Source organism: Panulirus ornatus, chromosome 46 (genome assembly GCF_036320965.1).
Source record: "Panulirus ornatus isolate Po-2019 chromosome 46, ASM3632096v1, whole genome shotgun sequence".
NCBI lineage: Eukaryota > Metazoa > Arthropoda > Malacostraca > Decapoda > Palinuridae > Panulirus > Panulirus ornatus.
The window spans coordinates 30,590,843-30,610,842 of NC_092269.1; the positions used below are offsets into that span (position 1 = coordinate 30,590,843).

Genomic DNA, 20,000 nt, shown 5'->3' on the forward strand with positions numbered 1-20,000 from the left:
GATAGATACAGCGGTGGCACGATAGACAAAGCGATTGTTCTATGTGTAGAGCCATGGTGCGATAGATGGGGCATTGGTTACGGTCCATAGATACAATGGTGCGATAGATGTAGCAGTGGTACAATAGACGGAGGAAGGGTACGATAGATAGAGCAATGGTACGATACATAGAGCAGTTGGTACCAAGCAAGTCAGGTACCACACATATCAGGTACCACACATATCAGGTACCACACATATCAAGTACCACACATATCAGGTACCACACATGTCAGGTACCACACATATCAGGTACCACACATGTCAGGTACCACACATATCAGGTACCACACATATTAGGTACCACACATATCAGGTACCAAACAAGTCAGGTACCACACATGTCAGGTACGACACATATCAGGTACCACACATGTCAGGTACGACACATATCAGGTACCACACATATCAGGTACCACACATATCAGGTACCACACATATTAGGTACCAAACAAGTCAGGTACCACACATATCAGGTACCACACATATCAGGTACCACACATATCAGGTACCACACATATCAGGTACCACACATGACAGGTACCACACATATCAGGTACCACACATATCAGGTACCAAACAAGTCAGGTACCACACATGTCAGGTACGACACATATCAGGTACCACACATGTCAGGTACGACACATATCAGGTACCACACATGTCAGGTACCACACATATCAGGTACCACACATGTCAGGTACCACACATATCAGGTACCACACATATCAGGTACCACATATGTCAGGTACCACACATATCAGGTACCACACATATCAGGTACCACACATATCATGTACCACACATGTCAGGTACCACACATGTCAGGTACCACACATATCAGGTACCACACATATCAGGTACCACACATATCAGGTACCAAACAAGTCAGGTACCACACATATCAGGTACCACACATGTCAGGTACCACACATATCAGGTACCACACATGTCAGGTACCACACGCATCAGGTACCACACATATCAGGTACCACACATATCAGGTACCACACATGTCAGGTACCACACATATCAGGTACCACACATGTCAGGTACCACACATGTCAGGTACCACACATATCAGGTACCACACATGTCAGGTACCACACGCATCAGGTACCACACATATCAGGTACCACACATATCAGGTACCACACATGTCAGGTACCACACATATCAGGTACCACACATGTCAGGTACCACACATGTCAGGTACCACACATGTCAGGTACCACACATATCAGGTACCACACATATCAGGTACCACACATGTCTGGTACCACACGTCATGTACCACACGGGAATTCCGGGAAAGGTACCTTTCCAAATGCAACAGGAAATGGAGTGGAGAAGCGAGTGTAATAACGAGGGAGAAAGATAAAGCAGAAAAGTAATCTTTGTTCAAAGGGAACTTTTGATGGAGAACATAATCACTTGATGCATTCTGACATCAAAATCTAAAAAGATCAAAGGAAGGATTGCCAGGCGGGTCGACATGTACGGAAGCCTCCAACACTGGGAGGTGGGGAGATACGGAAGCCTCCAACACTGGGAGGTGGGGAGATACGGAAGCCTCCAACACTGGGAGGTGGGGAGATACGGAAGCCTCCAACACTGGGAGGTGGGGAGATACAGAAGCCTCCAACACTGGGAGGTGGGGAGATGCGGAAGCCTCCAACACTGGGAGGTGGGGAGATACGGAAACCTCCAACGCTGGGAGGGTGGGGAGATACGGAAGCCTCCAACACTGGGAGGTGGGGAGATGCGGAAACCTCCAACGCTGGGAGGGTGGGGAGATACGGAAGCCTCCAACACTGGGAGGTGGTGGGGAGATACGTAAGCCTCCAACACTGGGAGGAAGAAAATACGGAAGCCTCCAACACTTGGAGGGGGATGAGATACGGAAGCTTCCTCCCCCCCTCCCCCGACAGCGAGCCTCACAACCAGAGATCACAACAAACCCCAGGATGACAGAACTCTTCGTATGTCTCCCCCGAAGACGACGTCACCAACTGGTGTTTCCACACGTCAAGAAAACACACACTTGGGGGGGGAAAAAAGTGGAATCATGTCCATGTGAGGATATAGAAGCGGATAGAGAGGAAATGTATATAAGAGGATAGAGGGATAGAGAGGAAGCAGAGATGGATCGATGGTCGATTGTTCCTTTTGAGTAACGAGCCGCGGAAATGGATAGTGTGTGTGTGTGTGTGTCTCGCCTGGTCGTTGATAATAGACACGAAATGTAGATTTAGGATGTGGGTGGATAGGTCTGGATATAGAGGGGTTAGACCCCCAGTGGGTATAAAACTCCCTCCCTGGACAGTACAAGTGTGAGGATAGGCCACATGACACACACGTCCCTGGGGGCTGTGGTTTCCCCCATGTGACACACTGGTGGCTGGCATGCTCCAGGGTGTCAGGAGGGTGTCATGAAGGGTGTCAGTGTGACACCCTTAACCAGACGGCCTCATGACAAAGAGGTGACATGTGTGTCGAAGTTTGGGCTTGGGGAAGGAGGGAGGCCATACCTGGTGTTTCTTCTGTGGTTGGTGTGGGTGGTGATGGGTAGGGCGGGTGGTGATGGGGAGGACGAGGTGATGGAGCGTTGATGAAGAGGGTGGGATGGTGATGGAGGGAGAGGGAATGGAAAACTAGCGGTGATGGTGGTGGTGGTGGTGGTGGTAAATTGGGCCAGAGGCCCTTGGTAGTCTATAGGAAACACAGACCATGGAAGAACTGATGGTCTATGTGGAGTGATGGTCTATGCCAGGAAACAGCAGTAGTGACAGAAATCCCTAATGTAGATAGATGGAGACAGGACAGTACAGCAGAAGGCTCCTCCTCCCCACCACCACCCACCACTATAGATGGAGACAGGACAGTACAGCAGAAGGCTCCTCCTCCCCACCACCACCCACCACTATAGATGGAGACAGGACAGTACAGCAGAAGGCTCCTCCTCCCCACCACCACCCACCACTATAGATGGAGACAGGACAGTACAGCAGAAGGCTCCTCCTCCCCCACCATCACCCACCACTATAGATGGAGACAGGACAGTACAGCAGAAGGCTCCTCCTCCACCACCACCACCCACCACTATAGATGGAGACAGGACAGTACAGCAGAAGGCTCCTCCTCCCCCACCATCACCCACCACTATAGATGGAGACAGGACAGTACAGCAGAAGGCTCCTCCTCCACCACCACCACCCACCACTATAGATGGAGACAGGACAGTACAGCAGAAGGCTCCTCCTCCCCCACCACCACCCACCATTATAGATGGAGACAGGACAGTACAGCAGAAGGCTCCTCCTCCACCACCACCACCCACCACTATAGATGGAGACAGGACAGTACAGCAGAAGGCTCCTCCTCCTCGACCACCACCCACCACTATAGATGGAGACAGGACAGTACAGCAGAAGGCTCCTCCCCCACCACCACCCACCACTATAGATGGAGACAGGACAGTACAGCAGAAGGCTCCTCCTCCTCCACCACCACCCACCACTATAGATGGAGACAGGACAGTACAGCAGAAGGCTCCTCCCCCACCACCACCCACCACTATAGATGGAGACAGGACAGTACAGCAGAAGGCTCCTCCTCCCCCCACCACCACCCACCATTATAGATGGAGACAGGACAGTACAGCAGAAGGCTCCTCCCCCACCACCACCCACCACTATAGATGGAGACAGGACAGTACAGCAGAAGGCTCCTCCTCCCCACCACCACCCACCATTATAGATGGAGAGAGGACAGTACAGCAGAAGGCTCCTCCTCCCCACCACCACCCACCATTATAGATGGAGAGAGGACAGTACAGCAGAAGGCTCCTCCTCCCCACCACCACCCACCACTATAGATGGAGACAGGACAGTACAGCAGAAGGCTCCTCCTCCCCCACCACCACCCACCATTATAGATGGAGACAGGACAGTACAGCAGAAGGCTCCTCCCCCACCACCACCCACCACTATAGATGGAGACAGGACAGTACAGCAGAAGGCTCCTCCCCCACCACCACCCACCACTATAGATGGAGACAGGACAGTACAGCAGAAGGCTCCTCCTCCCCCACCACCACCCACCATTATAGATGGAGACAGGACAGTACAGCAGAAGGCTCTTCCCCCACCACCACCCACCACTATAGATGGAGACAGGACAGTACAGCAGAAGGCTCCTCCTCCCCACCACCACCCACCATTATAGATGGAGACAGGACAGTACAGCAGAAGGCTCCTCCTCCCCCACCACCACCCACCACTATAGATGGAGACAGGACAGTACAGCAGAAGGCTCCTCCTCCCCACCACCACCCACCATTATAGATGGAGACAGGACAGTACAGCAGAAGGCTCCTCCTCCCCCACCACCACCCACCATTATAGATGGAGACAGGACAGTACAGCAGAAGGCTCCTCCTCCCCCACCACCCACCATTATAGATGGAGACAGGACAGTACAGCAGAAGGCTCCTCCTCCCCACCACCACCCACCATTATAGATGGAGACAGGACAGTACAGCAGAAGGCTCCTCCTCCTCCACCACCACCCACCATTATAGATGGAGACAGGACAGTACAGCAGAAGGCTCCTCCTCCCCACCACCACCCACCATTATAGATGGAGACAGGACAGTACAGCAGAAGGCTCCTCCTCCCCCACCACCACCCACCATTATAGATGGAGACAGGACAGTACAGCAGAAGGCTCCTCCTCCCCCACCACCCACCATTATAGATGGAGACAGGACAGTACAGCAGAAGGCTCCTCCTCCCCACCACCACCCACCATTATAGATGGAGACAGGACAGTACAGCAGAAGGCTCCTCCCCACCACCCACGACTATAGATGGAAGTTAGAATTTATCCAAAGCTTTCAGGTGTTCAAAATGTGTAACATCTGAAAACATTTCAAAATCGCAGCAATACATTTAACTGAAGAATCCTATTACATAACACTATTAGACTCGTTAGACATGATCTTTTAATACGAAATTGATCTTAATCATCAATCGTCCCCCTAATTATTATTACTGTTTTGCCCACACGAGAAATACAGGTAATTAAGCCAATAATTCAAGGAGGAGATTTCTTTCATTATGTTATATGGTGTTGCATTCGCGTGTTTCCATTTACTAGCCACATATCCTTCTGGCAGCGACACGTCGCATATGCTTATGATCCCCCAAAATACGATTTGTCCACCAGCGCCCACGTCCCCACGTCCTCACCTGTGGTGATCAACTATCTCTGAACTGACCATCTTCAGTTGACGACCACACCCCGTCCAGCCCGTGACCTAAAGTTGACTTCCTGGTTCTGAGTGACCTTATTACATGACTTAGTCGTGTTAAATGCACACTTGACTTATTTGCGTCCATGGCCCAGCCCTTACTGTGCCATTTGCGTCCAGGGCCCAGCCCTTACTGTGCCATTTGCGTCCATGGCCCAGCCCTTACTGTGCCATTTGCGTCCAGGGCCCAGCCCTTACTGTGCCATTTGCGTCCATGGCCCAGCCCCTACTGTGCCATTTGCATCCATGGCCCAGCTCTTACTGTGCCATTTGCATCCATGGCCCAGCCCTTACTGTGCCATTTGCATCCATGGCCCAGCCCTTACTGTGCCATTTGCATCCATGGCCCAGCCCTTACTGTGCCATTTGCGTCCAGGGCCCAGCTCTTACTGTGCCATTTGCGTCCACGGCGCAGCCCTTACTGTGCCATTTCACTCGTGTTTACATGCAAGCCCTTGTCTTTACCAAAGATGCTCCAAGGACTTAGAGTCATCTCATATCTAATCTACCTCCATCAGTTCTACTAATGGCTTCTCCCACGTATCTAATCTACCTCCTCAGTTCTACTACTGGGTCTTGACGCTTCTTACGTACATATATACTTAATATTCTTCGTAAAACTACGGATCGTATGTGGAAGTGGAGGTCCAGTGAGAGTTTGTAAGCTTCCACATGCCATCTTCTGGCCTGCCTCACACCACCTTGTTTAGCTCAACCTGAACACCAACGATATGTCTCTCGTTACTGACCTTAACTAACTCACTAACCTAACCTAACCTAACCTAACTTGTGTACCCTCTAACTTGTTACTTATAATCCTTCATAGTTTACCCTCCCACTGGATGACACAGCCTCCAGTTCTTGCTTCCAGTGGAAAACTCTCTCCCCTGGAGAGTGTGTGTGATTGGAAAAGCCCTCATCATAACTTAACCTTACCCTTCATGTCTTCTTCCTCACACACACACGCACACACACACACACACACACACAGACACACACACCTCAGCAATGTATGGATTTTTTCCCCTTTTTTCCCTTTTTGTATGGATTTTTCCCCCTTTTTTCCCTTTTTGCCTTTTTTCCCCCCCTGTTATGGAAGGTCTTCTCACAGCCACATTAGTTCTCCTGCGTCACAGGGCCTTCCGTCTACCGCCAAACCCTTCATTGTGCCTCCCTCTTGACCGCTGACCTCCTCCGTCACCCCCACACCCAGGGCAGCCCGACTGTGACCTGGGTCAAGAGTGTGACCTGAGTCATGAATGTGGCCTTGATCATGAATGTGACCTGGATCATGAATGTGACCTTGGTCATGAATGTGACCCGGGTCATGAATGTGACCTGGGTCAAGATTGTGACCTGGGTCAAAAGTGTGACCTGGGTTCAAGATTGTAACCTGAGTCAAGAATGTGACCTGGGTCAAGAATGTGACCTTGTCAATGTTGTTTGATGGTGACGGCATCATAGAAAATGGGTTGGAGGGGGGGGGGATGTCTTGTCTTTCGCATCAGCACCGCCTTGCCAACGAGATGTAAAGGTGGCAGATTTGCGAAGGGGTTGGCAGACAACGAAGTGTTGTCAGGGGTTTTCAACATTCTCTCTCTCTCTCTCTCTCTCTCTCTCTCTCTCTCTCTCTCTCTCTCTCTCTCTCTCTCTCTCTCTCAGAACACTGTTGTCCCGAAGAGGGGGGGAAAAAAAGAAAGGAAAACGAGTGGCGGGACTTTTCTTCCATTTTTTTCTCTCTCTCTTCTATATATACGTAAGACATTTATTGTGGTTTTATTGCTTCCATTTCCGGACAAGACTTTCAAAGTCTCTTTCGTAAAACTTACGTGGTGTCCAGAAGAGCTGGCTTTCTTCTTCTCCTGGTTTAGTTTTGGTTTGAGGACAGGTTTTATAATCTTGTTTTGTTTTTCTGTTGAAGTGAGACATGGTTTATTACGTTGGTGTGTGTGTGTGTGTGTGTGTGTGTGTGTATAACTTATTTATTATGTTTACTGAGACGGTATGTGGAGCGGGTCGTGTTAAACGAGAATATAATTACTTATTTACTTGAGCAGATACGTACAAACATGCATACATTCATACATATTCATGCATACATACGTTAATAGATAGGTAGATAGACAGGAAATAGATAGGTAGGTTAGGTCTATAGATAAAGAGATAGATAGACAGAGAGGTTGAGGGATGTATCCAACATGGAGTGGAGGAAGTGTATTGTTATCATTATTATTCTTTGATTCTAAAACCTAGGAAGCCATTGCTCTCCACATCCCAGTAAAAACACGGTCCCACCTTAAGATATTCGCCATATTTCTCGCATCAGACAAAGAGGGAAAGATAAACAGGGGAAAAAAAAGGTGGGGAGGGGGAGGGAAAAAAATATGAAAGGCGCGGGAACTTCGTAAATTGTCATGGAGATCATTTGAGCGTCTCTCCATCTTGAGGGACGCTCAGTTGACTGTCGCTCTCGCGTCAGACAACATGGCCGAGGTTTTGCTCCAGTTTATTCTTTGAGTTTCGGCCTTACCACATCACCCTGGAGGCAGTATACCCAAGTGGGAGTGAAGCGGTATATGCGATATAGTGGTATGCTAGTTATTGCACTGAGTGTATACTGGATATACTGTTTGAAGTATTTGTCTCTTAACCACGACAGGTTTTATGTCTTTTTGGAGTACAATAACATGACCATCTCGGGTACGATAGTCTAACGCCTTGCCTACGATACTAACGCCCTGCCTACGATAATGTCGCCCTGCGTACGATACTAACGCCCTGCCTACGATACATCCACCCGGTCTTTGAGCTATGTACACTACTCCTCCATCAGATAAATACATTACAAAATTGATTACCGTAAAATTTTCAGGCTATTGGTTGACATTAACGGATAAATATCCCTGCTATGTCCCCAGCCTGTGCCGAGGTTCGAACCCTGGGTAACTGAGGAAGATCACGAGGGAGAGAAATATCCTGTGGTCAGGTGTGGGTCGAACACATTCACGCCGGATAGATGAATAGATGGATCGATGGATAGATAGATGACATTCATACCCTGTTCATACTTCTCCACTCCCCCCCTCCCCCCCTTTCCCCCCACTCCAGTACCCCGGACTCTCGTCCAGGGCAGGGGGGGAGGGGGGGCGCCCCCACTGATCCTTACCCCCCCCCTCTCCTCCTCCTGCCTCCCAGTACAGGTGTAAACTAATGACACAAACACTTAATTGCGCCATTGGGTAGGGGGGTCCTATCACCCCTCCCCTCCCCCCCTCGCTCGTTAAGACTTAAAGGGATGTTTCAGACCCGTTTCCAGACTTTGGCCATCGGTGATATATATATATATATATATATATATATATATATATATATATATATATATATATATATATATATATATATATATATATATATATTATCCCTGGGGATAGGGGTGAAAGAATACTTCCCACGTATTCCCTGCGTGTCGTAGAAGGCGACTAAAAGGGGAGGGAGCGGGGGGCTGGAAATCCTCCCCTCTCTATTTTTTTTTTTATTTTTCCAAAAGAAGGAACAAAGAAGGGGGCCAGGTGAGGATATTCCCCCAAAGGCCCAGTCCTCTGTTCTTAACGCTACCTCGCTAATGCGGGAAATGGCGAATAGTTTGAAAAAAAAAAAAAAATATATATATATATATATATATATATATATATATATATCTTTTTCTTTCTTTCAAACTATTCGCCATTTCCCGCATTAGCGAGGTAGCGTTAAGAACAGAGGACTGGGCCTTGAGGGAATACCCTCACCTGGCCCAATTCTCTGTCCCTTCTTTTGGAAAATTAAAAAAAAAACGAGAGGGGAGGATTTCCAGCCCCCCGCTCCCTCCCCTTTTAGTCGCCTTCTACGACACGCAGGGAATACGTGGGAAGTATTCTTTCTCCCCTATCCCCAGGGATAATATATATATATATATATATATATATATATATATATATATATATATATATATGATGAAACAGAAAACAGCAAGAACCACATCCAAGAAAACGGGGGACATGTCGGCAAGGGACGCGGGAATTATGGTGATGGGAAGGAAATGGGAGGTACAGTAAAACGTAAGATTAACGAAGTCAGCCCAGCGGATGACAAGCCATAAAAGGGAAAAGAAGAAGAAGAAGAAGAAAGGAAAAAGAAGATTTGATGATGGGCGCGAGATGTGAGGCGTTGTGTTGTGCTCCGTGAAGACGAGGGAACACGGGCCAAGGATTGCGTCAGGAGGAGAAGAGAAATTTGGGTGATGGTGGATAAAGGAGAGAGAGAGAGAGAGAGAGAGAGAGAGAGAGAGAGAGAGAGAGAGAGGTGTATCGAGCCAAGGCAAGGATGGAGAGGACGAATGGGAAGAAATGGAGGGGTGAGATATGTCGTTAGATGGAGAAAGTGAGTGAGTAGAGTGAGTGTTTGTTTATGGTATCATAATGACGTTGTTAGAAGGGGGGAAGGAAGAAGAAAGTCTCTCTCTCTCTCTCTCTCTCTCTCTCTCTCTCTCTCTCTCTCTCTCTCTCTCTCTCTCTCTCTCTCTCTCTCTCTCTCTCTCTCACACTCTCTCTCTCTCTCTCTCTCTCTCTCTCTCTCTCTCTCTCTCTCTCTCTCTCTCACCTAGGACGGTGCCTAGCGTGTGGTCGGCGCTGGGCCCGACGTCGCTGGAGAAGATGTGGCTGGGTCCTCGCTTCCTCAACCAGTCGAAATTGTCATGTCGGGCGTTCCTCCACCCACACAGGTCAGGGGTCTCGAAGCCACAGGAGAGGGCTGGGTTCCCCGGGGCTGCAGGCAGACGCAGAAGGCGTGGTGTGAGGCTTGGTGTGAGGCGTGGTGCTGATCACCCACGCACACACACACACACCCCACACCTCCTCTCCCAGAGGGGAAGGGAGGGTGATATGCAGGAAGGGAATTAATTGATGGAGGTGATGTAAAAGTAAAGGGGATTAATTAATGGAGGAGATAATAGGAAGGGGATTAATTGATGGAGGAGATAAAAGGAAGGGGATTAATTGATGGAGGAGATAAAAGGAAGGCGATTAATTGATGCAGGAGATAAAAGGAAGGGGATTAATTGATGGAGGAGATAAAAGGAAGGGATTAATTGATGGAGGCGATAAAAGGAAGGGATCAATTGATGGAGGAGATAAACGGAAGGGGATTAATTGATGGAGGAGATAAAAGGAAGGGGATTAATTGATGGAGGAGATAAAAGGAAGGGATTAATTGATGGAGGCGATAAAAGGAAGGGATTAATTGATGGAGGAGATAAAAGGAAGGGATTAATTGATGGAGGAGATAAAAGGAAGAGGATTAATTGATGGAGGATATAAAAGAAAGGGGATTAATTGATGGAGGACATATAAAAGGAAGGGGATTAATTGATGGAGGATATATAAAAGGAAGGGGATTAATTGATGGAGGACATATAAAAGGAAGGGGATTAATTGATGGAGGAGATAATAGGAAGGGGATTAATTGATGGAGGAGATAAAAGGAAGGGGATTAATTGATGGAGGAGATATAAAAGGAAGGGGATAAATTGATGGAGGTGATAAAAGGAAGGGGATTAATTGATGGAGGAGATAAAAGGAAGGGGATTAATTGATGGAGGAGATAAAAGGAAGGGGATTAATTGATGAAGGAGATAAAAGGAAGGGGATTAATTGATGGAGGAGATAAAAGGAAGGGGATTAATTGATGGAGGAGATAAAGAGATGATCACAGAAGAACACTAAATGTCCAATTAAAGGGGCGGCGCCCCCCGTATGGGACGTGGTTAAAAGCAGATTTTATGTATGACAGATGATAAGCCAAATTATAATTAATCACTTGAGAAAATTAACAATGCATGAAAGACTCTCAAAATTGCGTGGCTTATTTTACAAAAAAAAAAAATCGTATGATGTATTATGTTTGGTTTATTCTAGGGTTTTGATTTTGATTTAAATGAAGTAAGGGTTTATTCAGGAAGGGTTCTAAGTTTTATTTAGTCTGCCTGGTAATCTGAGTGGTTTATTCTGGCATATTATGGTTAATTTAAGTGTTTGTTTTTTATGATATATAGTGTGTTGTGATGTATTCTATGGTGTGCTCTGATTTAGTTTATTTCAATTTGTTTTGGTCTAATTCTGGAGTGATGAGTGGTTTATTCGTATTCATTATGAGCAACGTTGGGTTTATTCGTTCTCATATGGTTTATTCTAGGTTTCAGTACGCATTTCTGAGTGTATTTCGTAAGCATACTGTGTATTCTACTAATATGGTTGAGTACAGTGACATAATTGGATTTACTGTGGTATGTGTTGAGAGAAAATTATTTATTCTGGTGTGTAGTGAGAGGTGTTCGATTTATTCCGGTGTGTGGTGAGGAGGGGGTCTACGATTTTTTCTGGTGCATGATCAGAGAGATACAATGTATTCTGGTGTGTGGTGAAGGGTTTACAATCTATTCTGGTGTGTGGTGAAGGGATTACAATTTATTCTGGTGTGTGGTGAAGGGTTTACAATTTATTCTGGTGTGTGGTGAAGGGTTTACAATTTATTCTGGTGTATGGTGAAGGGTTTACAATTTATTCTGGTGTGTGGTGAAGGGTTTACAGTTTATTCTGGTGTATGGTGAAGGGTTTACAATTTATTCTGGTGTGTGGTGAAGGGTTTACAGTTTATTCTGGTGTATGGTGAAGGGTTTACAATTTATTCTGGTGTATGGTGAAGGGTTTACAATTTATTCTGGTGTGTGGTGAAGGGTTTACAGTTTATTCTGGTGTGTGGTAAAGTATCTTCGATTTATTCTGGTGTATGATGAAGGGGGGATGTCTAAGATTACTCTCAAGTGATGAAAAGTCCAGGATTTATTCCGGTGTGTGATGAGACGGTCTTGGATTTATTCCAGGTGTATAGTGAGAGCTGTACGGTTTATTCTAATTACTTTAATCACCCGCTAATGAGCGGTGGTTATCATGTCCCATAATTGGCTTCGTTTTTGGAGGCTATGGTGCCTCGGCCACCTTGGCTTCACCAAGACTCCTAACTTGGTTTTGGAGGAGGTTCGTCAGGTCTACCTGTGCAGGTCGGGGGGGCTGTACCTGTGCAGGTCAGGGAGGGCTGTACCTGTGCAGGTCAGGGAGGGCTGTACCTGTGCAGGTCAGGGAGGGCTGTACCTGTGCAGGTCAGGGGGAGGGGCTGTACCTGTGCAGGTCAGGGGGAGGGGCTGTACCTGTGCAGGTCGGGGAGGGCTGTACCTGTGCAGGTCAGGGGGCTGTACCTGTGCAGGTCGGGGGGGGTGGCTGTACCTGTGCAGGTCAGGGGGAGGGGGCTGTACCTGTGCAGGTCGGGGGGGTGGCTGTACCTGTGCAGGTCAGGGGGAGGGGGCTGTACCTGTGCAGGTCAGGGGGGCTGTACCTGTGCAGGTCGGGGAGGGAGGGGGCTGTACCTGTGCAGGTCAGGGAGGGCTGTACCTGTGCAGGTCAGGGGGCTGTACCTGTGCAGGTCGGGGAGGGGGCTGTACCTGTGCAGGTCAGGGGGCTGTACCTGTGCAGGTCGGGGAGGGGGCTGTACCTGTGCAGGTCAGGGGGCTGTACCTGTGCAGGTCAGGGAGGGCTGTACCTGTGCAGGTCAGGGGGCTGTACCTGTGCAGGTCGGGGAGGGGGCTGTACCTGTGCAGGTCAGGGGGCTGTACCTGTGCAGGTCGGGGAGGGGGCTGTACCTGTGCAGGTCGGGGCTGTTCCGTTCCAGTTGATGGCGTCGCAGTAGAGGGCTGCCGAGCCGTCCAGGTCGTAGCCAGGGTCGCAGGCGAACTTGACCAGAGCCTTGTTGAAGAGGTAGGTCCTATGGCCGTTCGCAGGGGGGGTCATGTCCAGGCACCCCTTCCCTGTAGAGAGAAGAGAGGACGTGTAAAGGAGAGGGAGATCAAGTGGCGGGTATGGTAGACACTAGACAATAGATGGTCCCCTTTGGCCTATGTCTAGATTATATACATGTACTGATTTACACACGAACATGACACTTCCTTATGTATATATATTTACCAAATGGCGTCCTAGCTTCATCTCTACGATGTATATCAACTAACTGTTATATTTCTCTCTTCTGTCTCCCCTGATGATGTGATTATTACACGATAGTGCACTTGGGAACTTTTCATGTTTCATTTTCCCCGTGGACTCATAGGAATATGTATATATATATATATATATATATATATATATATATATATATATATATATATATATTTTTTTTTTTTTTTTTTTTTCATACTATTCGCCATTTCCCGCGATAGCGAGGTAGCGTTAAGAACAGAGGACTGGGCCTTTGAGGGAATACCCTCACCTGGCCCCCTTCTCTGTTCCATCTTTTGGAAAAAAAAAAAAAAAAAAAAAAAAAAAAAAAAAAAAACGAGAGGGGAGGATTTCCAGCCCCCCGCTCCCTTCCCTTTTAGTCGCCTTCTACGACACGCAGGGAATACGTGGGAAGTATTCTTTCTCCCCTATCCCCAGGGATAAATATATATATATATATATATATATATATATATATATATATATATATATATATATATATCATACAAACCTCCAACAGCCAGGATCGAACCCGGGACCCCTGTGCCAGAGGCGGGAATGGTAACCGCTAGGCTATGGGCCTGGCCAATAGGAAATAAGTATTCGAATACTATGTACTCGAATACACTTCGTCTCACGTTGGTGAGCAACGGGGTCTACAGCGGTTATTTCCCAACAGGCGCACGTAGCCAGCAGATAGCATTTTACCGAACCTAACTGTACAACGCGGAGGTATATGTATACGAAAAGAGTGCATAGGAACGCGCACCTTCATAGCACATACAAAAGTATTCCCGCCTCTTGCACAGGGGTCCCGGGTTCTCCGGAATTGATCTGTTGACAAGTGCATACAAAATGCAAGCAAGTCTCATTATGGTAGTGTCGAGGAAGGTGAAATTATTGAGCAAGAGAAGCATTTGGTTTCTCTCCGCATCGTGAAAAATGTCCCACATCTTGACTGACAATCTCAAACTACGTAGATGGTGTGTCTTCAAGACACACCAGAAGTAATTCTTTGATAAAGAATTCGCCCCGTCGCCCAAGGATAGAGCGAAAATCAAGGTGTGTCTTCAGTTCCATGTGAAGGTTGTGATGTGGTGTGTGTATGTGTGTGCTCAGTTCCATGTGAAGATTGTGATGTGGTGTGTGTATGTGTGTGCTCAGTTCCATGTGAAGATTGTGATGTGGTGTGTGTCAACCGTTCCACGTTCCCGTGGTCAGCAATATATATATATATATATATATATATATATATATATATATATATATATATATATATATATATATATATGTTTCATATTTGCTCGCTACTTCCCGCATGAGCAAGGTAGCGCAAAGTACAGATGGCAGAGCCTTAGAGAGGAAAAATCCTCACCTGGCTCCTTGCTCTGTTCCTTCTTTTGGAAAGTAATACAGGAGGGGAGGATTTCCAGCCCCCCCCCCCCCCTGCTCCCGCCCCGCTTCGCCTTCTACGCCACGCAGGGAATACGTGGGGGGTATGATGTGTTTGTGACTATCTGTCTATCTATCTAGCTGTCTGTCTATCTGTCTGTCTCTGTCTGTCTATCTGTCTGTCTATCTGTCTATCTGTCTATCTGTCTAACGAGAACGGTCATGATAGTACAAGACCTGGATCCATCTTCCCGTCTCCGCTTCCAGAGGGCGCGCAAATCCTCTCTCTCTCTCTCTCTCTCTCTCTCTCTCTCTCTCTCTCTCTCTCTCTCTCTCTCTCTCTCTCTCTCTCTCTCTCCCCCAACCAGGCCTGGAGCCTAATGAACATTAAGTCTGTTTCCGGACAACTTTGTGTGTGTGTGTGGAGGAGGCTGAGGAAGGAAGGAAGGGAGGGAGAGAGGGAGGGGGTCAAGATTTTTTCCCCCTTGTGTTGTTTATCGGCTGGACTGGGCCTGTCTCTAACCCCTCACCCCCTCTCCCCCTCCCCCTCCCCCCCCTTCCTCTACTATCCCTCCAATCCCCCATCCTTCTCCTAATTGGCAGGTGCCCTCGTAACGAGCAAGAGGCCATCCTGATGGGCAAAAGGGCAAGGATTGGTGGGATGGGGCCCCCACCCTCCCCTGCAGGAGGTGGATGGGAGTCGTCCTACGCACGATCGAGTGTACTATCGTATGAGGACGAATTTCGTCCCCGTTGTACGAGTGTACTATCGTATGAGGACGGATTTCGTCCCTGTTGTACGAGTGTACTATCGTATGAGGACGAATTTCGTCCCTGTTGTACGAGTGTACTATCGTATGAGGACGAATTTCGTCCCTGTTGTACGAGTGTACTACCGTATGAGGACGAATTTCGTCCCCGTTGTACGAAAGTACTACCGTATGAGGACGAATTTCGTCCCCGTTGTACGAGTGTACTATCGTATGAGAACGAATTTCGTCCCCGTTGTACGAATGTACTACCGTATGAGGACGAATTTCGTCCCCGTTGTACGAGTGTACTATCGTATGAGAACGAATTTCGTCCCCGTTGTACGAGTGTACTATCGTATGAGAACGAATTTCGTCCCCGTTGTACGAGTGTACTACCGTATGAGAACGAATTTCGTCCCCGTTGTACGAGTGTACTATCGTATGAGAACGAATTTCGTCCCTGTTGTACGAATGTACTATCGTATGAGAACGAATTTCGTCCCCGTTGTACGAGTGTACTATCGTATGAGAACGAATTTCGTCCCCGTTGTACGAATGTACTATCGTATGAGGACGAATTTCGTCCCCGTTGTACGAGTGTACTATCGTATGAGGACGAATTTCGTCCCCGTTGTACGAGTGTACTATCGTATGAGGACGAATTTCGTCCCCGTTGTACGAATGTACTATCGTATGAGGACGAATTTCGTCCCCGTTGTACGAGTGTACTATCGTATGAGAACGAATTTCGTCCCCGTTGTACGAGTGTACTATCGTATGAGAACGAATTTCGTCCCCGTTGTACGAGTGTACTATCGTATGAGGACGAATTTCGTCCCCGTTGTACGAGTGTACTATCGTATGAGGACGAATTTCGTCCCCGTTGTACGAATGTACTATCGTATGAGGACGAATTTCGTCCCCGTTGTACGAATGTACTACCGTATGAGGACGAATTTCGTCCCCGTTGTACGAGTGTACTATCGTATGAGGACGAATTTCGTCCCCGTTGTACGAGTGTACTATCGTATGAGGACGAATTTCGTCCCCGTTGTACGAATGTACTATCGTATGAGGACGAATTTCGTCCCCGTTGTACGAGTGTACTATCGTATGAGAACGAATTTCGTCCCCGTTGTACGAATGTACTATCGTATGAGGACGAATTTCGTCCCCGTTGTACGAGTGTACTATCGTATGAGGACGAATTTCGTCCCCGTTGTACGAATGTACTATCGTATGAGGACGAATTTCGTTCCCGTTGTACGAGTGTACTATCGTATGAGAACGAATTTCGTCCCTGTTGTACGAATGTACTATCGTATGAGAACGAATTTCGTCCCCGTTGTACGAGTGTACTATCGTATGAGAACGAATTTCGTCCCCGTTGTACCAAAACAATACTGTTTCCCTCCTCCTTCCCTCCCGTTATTTCCCGTTATTTCCTGGAAGCTGAATTACTTTTTTTTGTATATTGTGGAATGTACCTGGATTTTTTTTTTGGGAAAGCATCAGTTTACTATCGTCGGAATCTGCGCTATATTCAGACCAAAATAAAAAAAATGTAATCATTTCAGGTCTCAGAGTAGACCCTCTTGTTTCTTCTTAACGACAATTTGTGAGTGGTGGAATGGTCTTTGTTGTCGTTCTCTGGATTGATCCGCGTTTTTCTTGTTTTTGATTGCCACTGAGGCCAAAGAGCGAGTATGGAATCCGCTTCTGTATTATATCTTATTTCTAACTGTGGTAACCTATTGGCTATATCATATATATATATATATATATATATATATATATATATATATATATATATATATATATATATATATATATATATATATAGCTTGGCACTGCCATGCATATTTCAGGTCACAGCTGATAACGACTGAGAAATGACTGTAGGGGGAAAGGGTAGGGCAAGGCTGTGAGGCAGAGAGGAAGGTGGGAGAGGGTAGTGAGAAGGAAAAGCAAAAGGAAAGATGCTGGAAGAGGCATGGAATAGGGAGAGACTGACTGGAAGAGGCAAAGGAAGGGAGGAGAGCCTCGGTGTGATTGGGAGAGTGAGGAGAGAGGTAGAGAGAGAGAGAGAGAGAGAGAGAGAGAGAGAGAGAGAGAGAGAGAGGAGAGAGAGAGAAGAGGTAGTGAGAGAGAAAGAGAGGGGGAAGGATAGAGGCAGGAAGAATAAAAAGAGGCAGTGAGATGATGGAAAGAGGCATGGAGAGGGAGGAAAGAGGCAGGGAGGGGGAGGAAAGAGGCAGGGAGAGGGAGGAAAGAGGCAGGGAGAGGGAGGAAAGAGGCAGGGAGAGACCAGGAGAGGCAGGAAAGACTGGGGGAAGGAAGGAAGGAGAGGTAAGAGGAGACAATGAGAGGCAGAGTGAGAGACTGGGAGAGTGGGCGAAAGGCCTGTAGCGGGAGGGAGAGAGCGACACCCAGACACCTGGCCTGGAGGCATAGGTGTACACAGGCTCTGTTGACCTGAGGGAGAGAGAGAGAGAGAGAGAGAGAGAGAGAGAGAGAGAGAGAGAGAGAGAGGAACAACGAGATACAGAAAGGAAGAGAGAGAGAGAGGGGGGAGCCTGAGAGAGAGATGGGGAGGGAATAACGAAAGAAAGAGAGAGAGAGAGAGAGAGAGAGAGAGAGAGAGGAGTCAGAGAGAGAGGGTGGGAATAACGAGAGAGAGAGAGAGAGAGAGAGAGAGAGAGAGAAGCCTGAGAGAGAGGGGGAGGGAAGAGAGAGAGAGAGAGAATGTGTCTGTCAGTCTGACCATCTGTCGTGTGTGTGTGTGTATGTTACGTTGCTGGCGCTGCAGTCCCCTAGCCCCACCCCACCCCCACCCCACCCCCACACACCCCACCCACACACACCCCACCCCCACCCACCCCCAACCACCCCCAACCATCCATCACCTTAACAACCTCCTTAACCATCCTCCTCCGGCCCAAGTTGTGATAACAATGGCTTCTCGTGACTCTGGCACTTCAGGGTGATTTAGGCAACTTCAAAAAAAAAAAAAAAAATAAAACCCGCTGGTAGCAAGTCACCCACACCTCCCCTGACTCTTCTCTCTTCTCTTTTCTCTCTTTTCCTCCAAGATGGACAGATGGCTATCGCCTTCAACCCCTCAGCTCTCTCAGCTCAATTACCATCTCAGCCGCTCTGCTGTGGACCCCTCACGGTCGACTACATATGCCTCCCATGTGTGTGTGTGTGTGTGTGTGCTGGAAGGTCATGTGTGTGTGTGTGTGTGTGTGTGTGTGTGTGTGTGCTGGAAGGTCATGTGTGTGTGTGTGTGTGTGTGTGTGTGTGTGTGTGTGCTGGAAGGTCATGTGTGTGTGTGTGTGTGTGTGTGTGTGTGCTGGAAGGTCATGTGTGTGTGTGTGTGTGTGTGCTGGAAGGTCATGTGTGTGTGTGTGTGTGCTGGAAGGTCATGTGTGTGTGTGTGTGTGTGTGTGTGTGTGTGTGTGTGTGTGCTGGAAGGTCATGTGTGTGTGTGTGTGTGTGTGTGTGTGTGTGTGCTGGAAGGTCATGTGTGTGTGTGTGTGTGTGTGTGCTGGAAGGTCATGTGTGTGTGTGTGTGTGTGTGTGTGTGTGTGTGTGTGTGTGTGTGTGTGCTGGAAGGTCATGTGTGTGTGTGTGTGTGTGTGTGTGTGTGTGTGTGCTGGAAGGTCATGTGTGTGTGTGTGTGTGCTGGAAGGTCATGTGTGTGTGTGTGTGCTGGAAGGTCATGTGTGTGTGTGTGTGTGCTGGAAGGTCATGTGTGTGTGTGTGTGTGCTGGAAGGTCATGTGTGTGTGTGTGTGTGTGCTGGAAGGTCATGTGTGTGTGTGTGTGTGTGTGTGTGTGTGTGCTGGAAGGTCATGTGTGTGTGTGTGTGCTGGAAGGTCATGTGTGTGTGTGTGTGTGCTGGAAGGTCATGAGAGCGAATGACTTGGCTCCTCGTCTGTGTTGGGAGGAACTTACCAGATATTTTCGCCCATCTATATACACTTTTTGATGCAGATCTGGTATTTGCCGAGAGATAGATGACTGCTTGCACACTTCTTTCACAATGCCGCCAGATACGAAGCTGTCGTGTCGTGTAGATATGAAGCTGTCGTGTAAATGCTGAGCTGTCGTGTTGTGTAGATACGAAGCTGTCGTGTCGTGTAGATGCGTCCTAATTTTCACAGTGTCCCATCTCCATTACCTCGCACTGAACCTCGCTCTCCGTATGGCAGACCAGAACTGGAGTTCGTCCAGGTCCGGACCTTTGTGTGTGTGTGTGTGTGTGTGTGTATGTGTGTGTGTGTGTGGTGTGTGTGTGTGTGTGTGTGTCACACTAGGCGTTTCCATGACAATCTCCCACATATCAAACATTAATTTTCTAACTCTGCTGCTCAGGTCAGGTCAAGCCAGGTCAGGTCAAGCCAGGTCAGGTCAGGCC

The 20,000-nt window shown here is 47.9% G+C and overlaps 1 protein-coding gene across 3 annotated transcripts in view; it reads right to left on the minus strand.

Moving 5' to 3' along the window:
• The window catches only part of LOC139763181 (uncharacterized), a 155,398-nt gene that overhangs the window by 71,197 nt on the left and 64,201 nt on the right, over positions 1–20,000 (minus strand). For all 3 annotated transcript variants that reach the window (XM_071688900.1, XM_071688899.1, XM_071688901.1), the window contains exons 4-5: positions 13,083–13,247; positions 9,992–10,156 (exon numbers count right to left, since the gene is read on the minus strand). In XM_071688900.1, the coding sequence (XP_071545001.1) occupies positions 9,992–10,156; positions 13,083–13,247 (330 nt within the window). The remainder of the gene's footprint in view (positions 1–9,991; positions 10,157–13,082; positions 13,248–20,000) is intronic.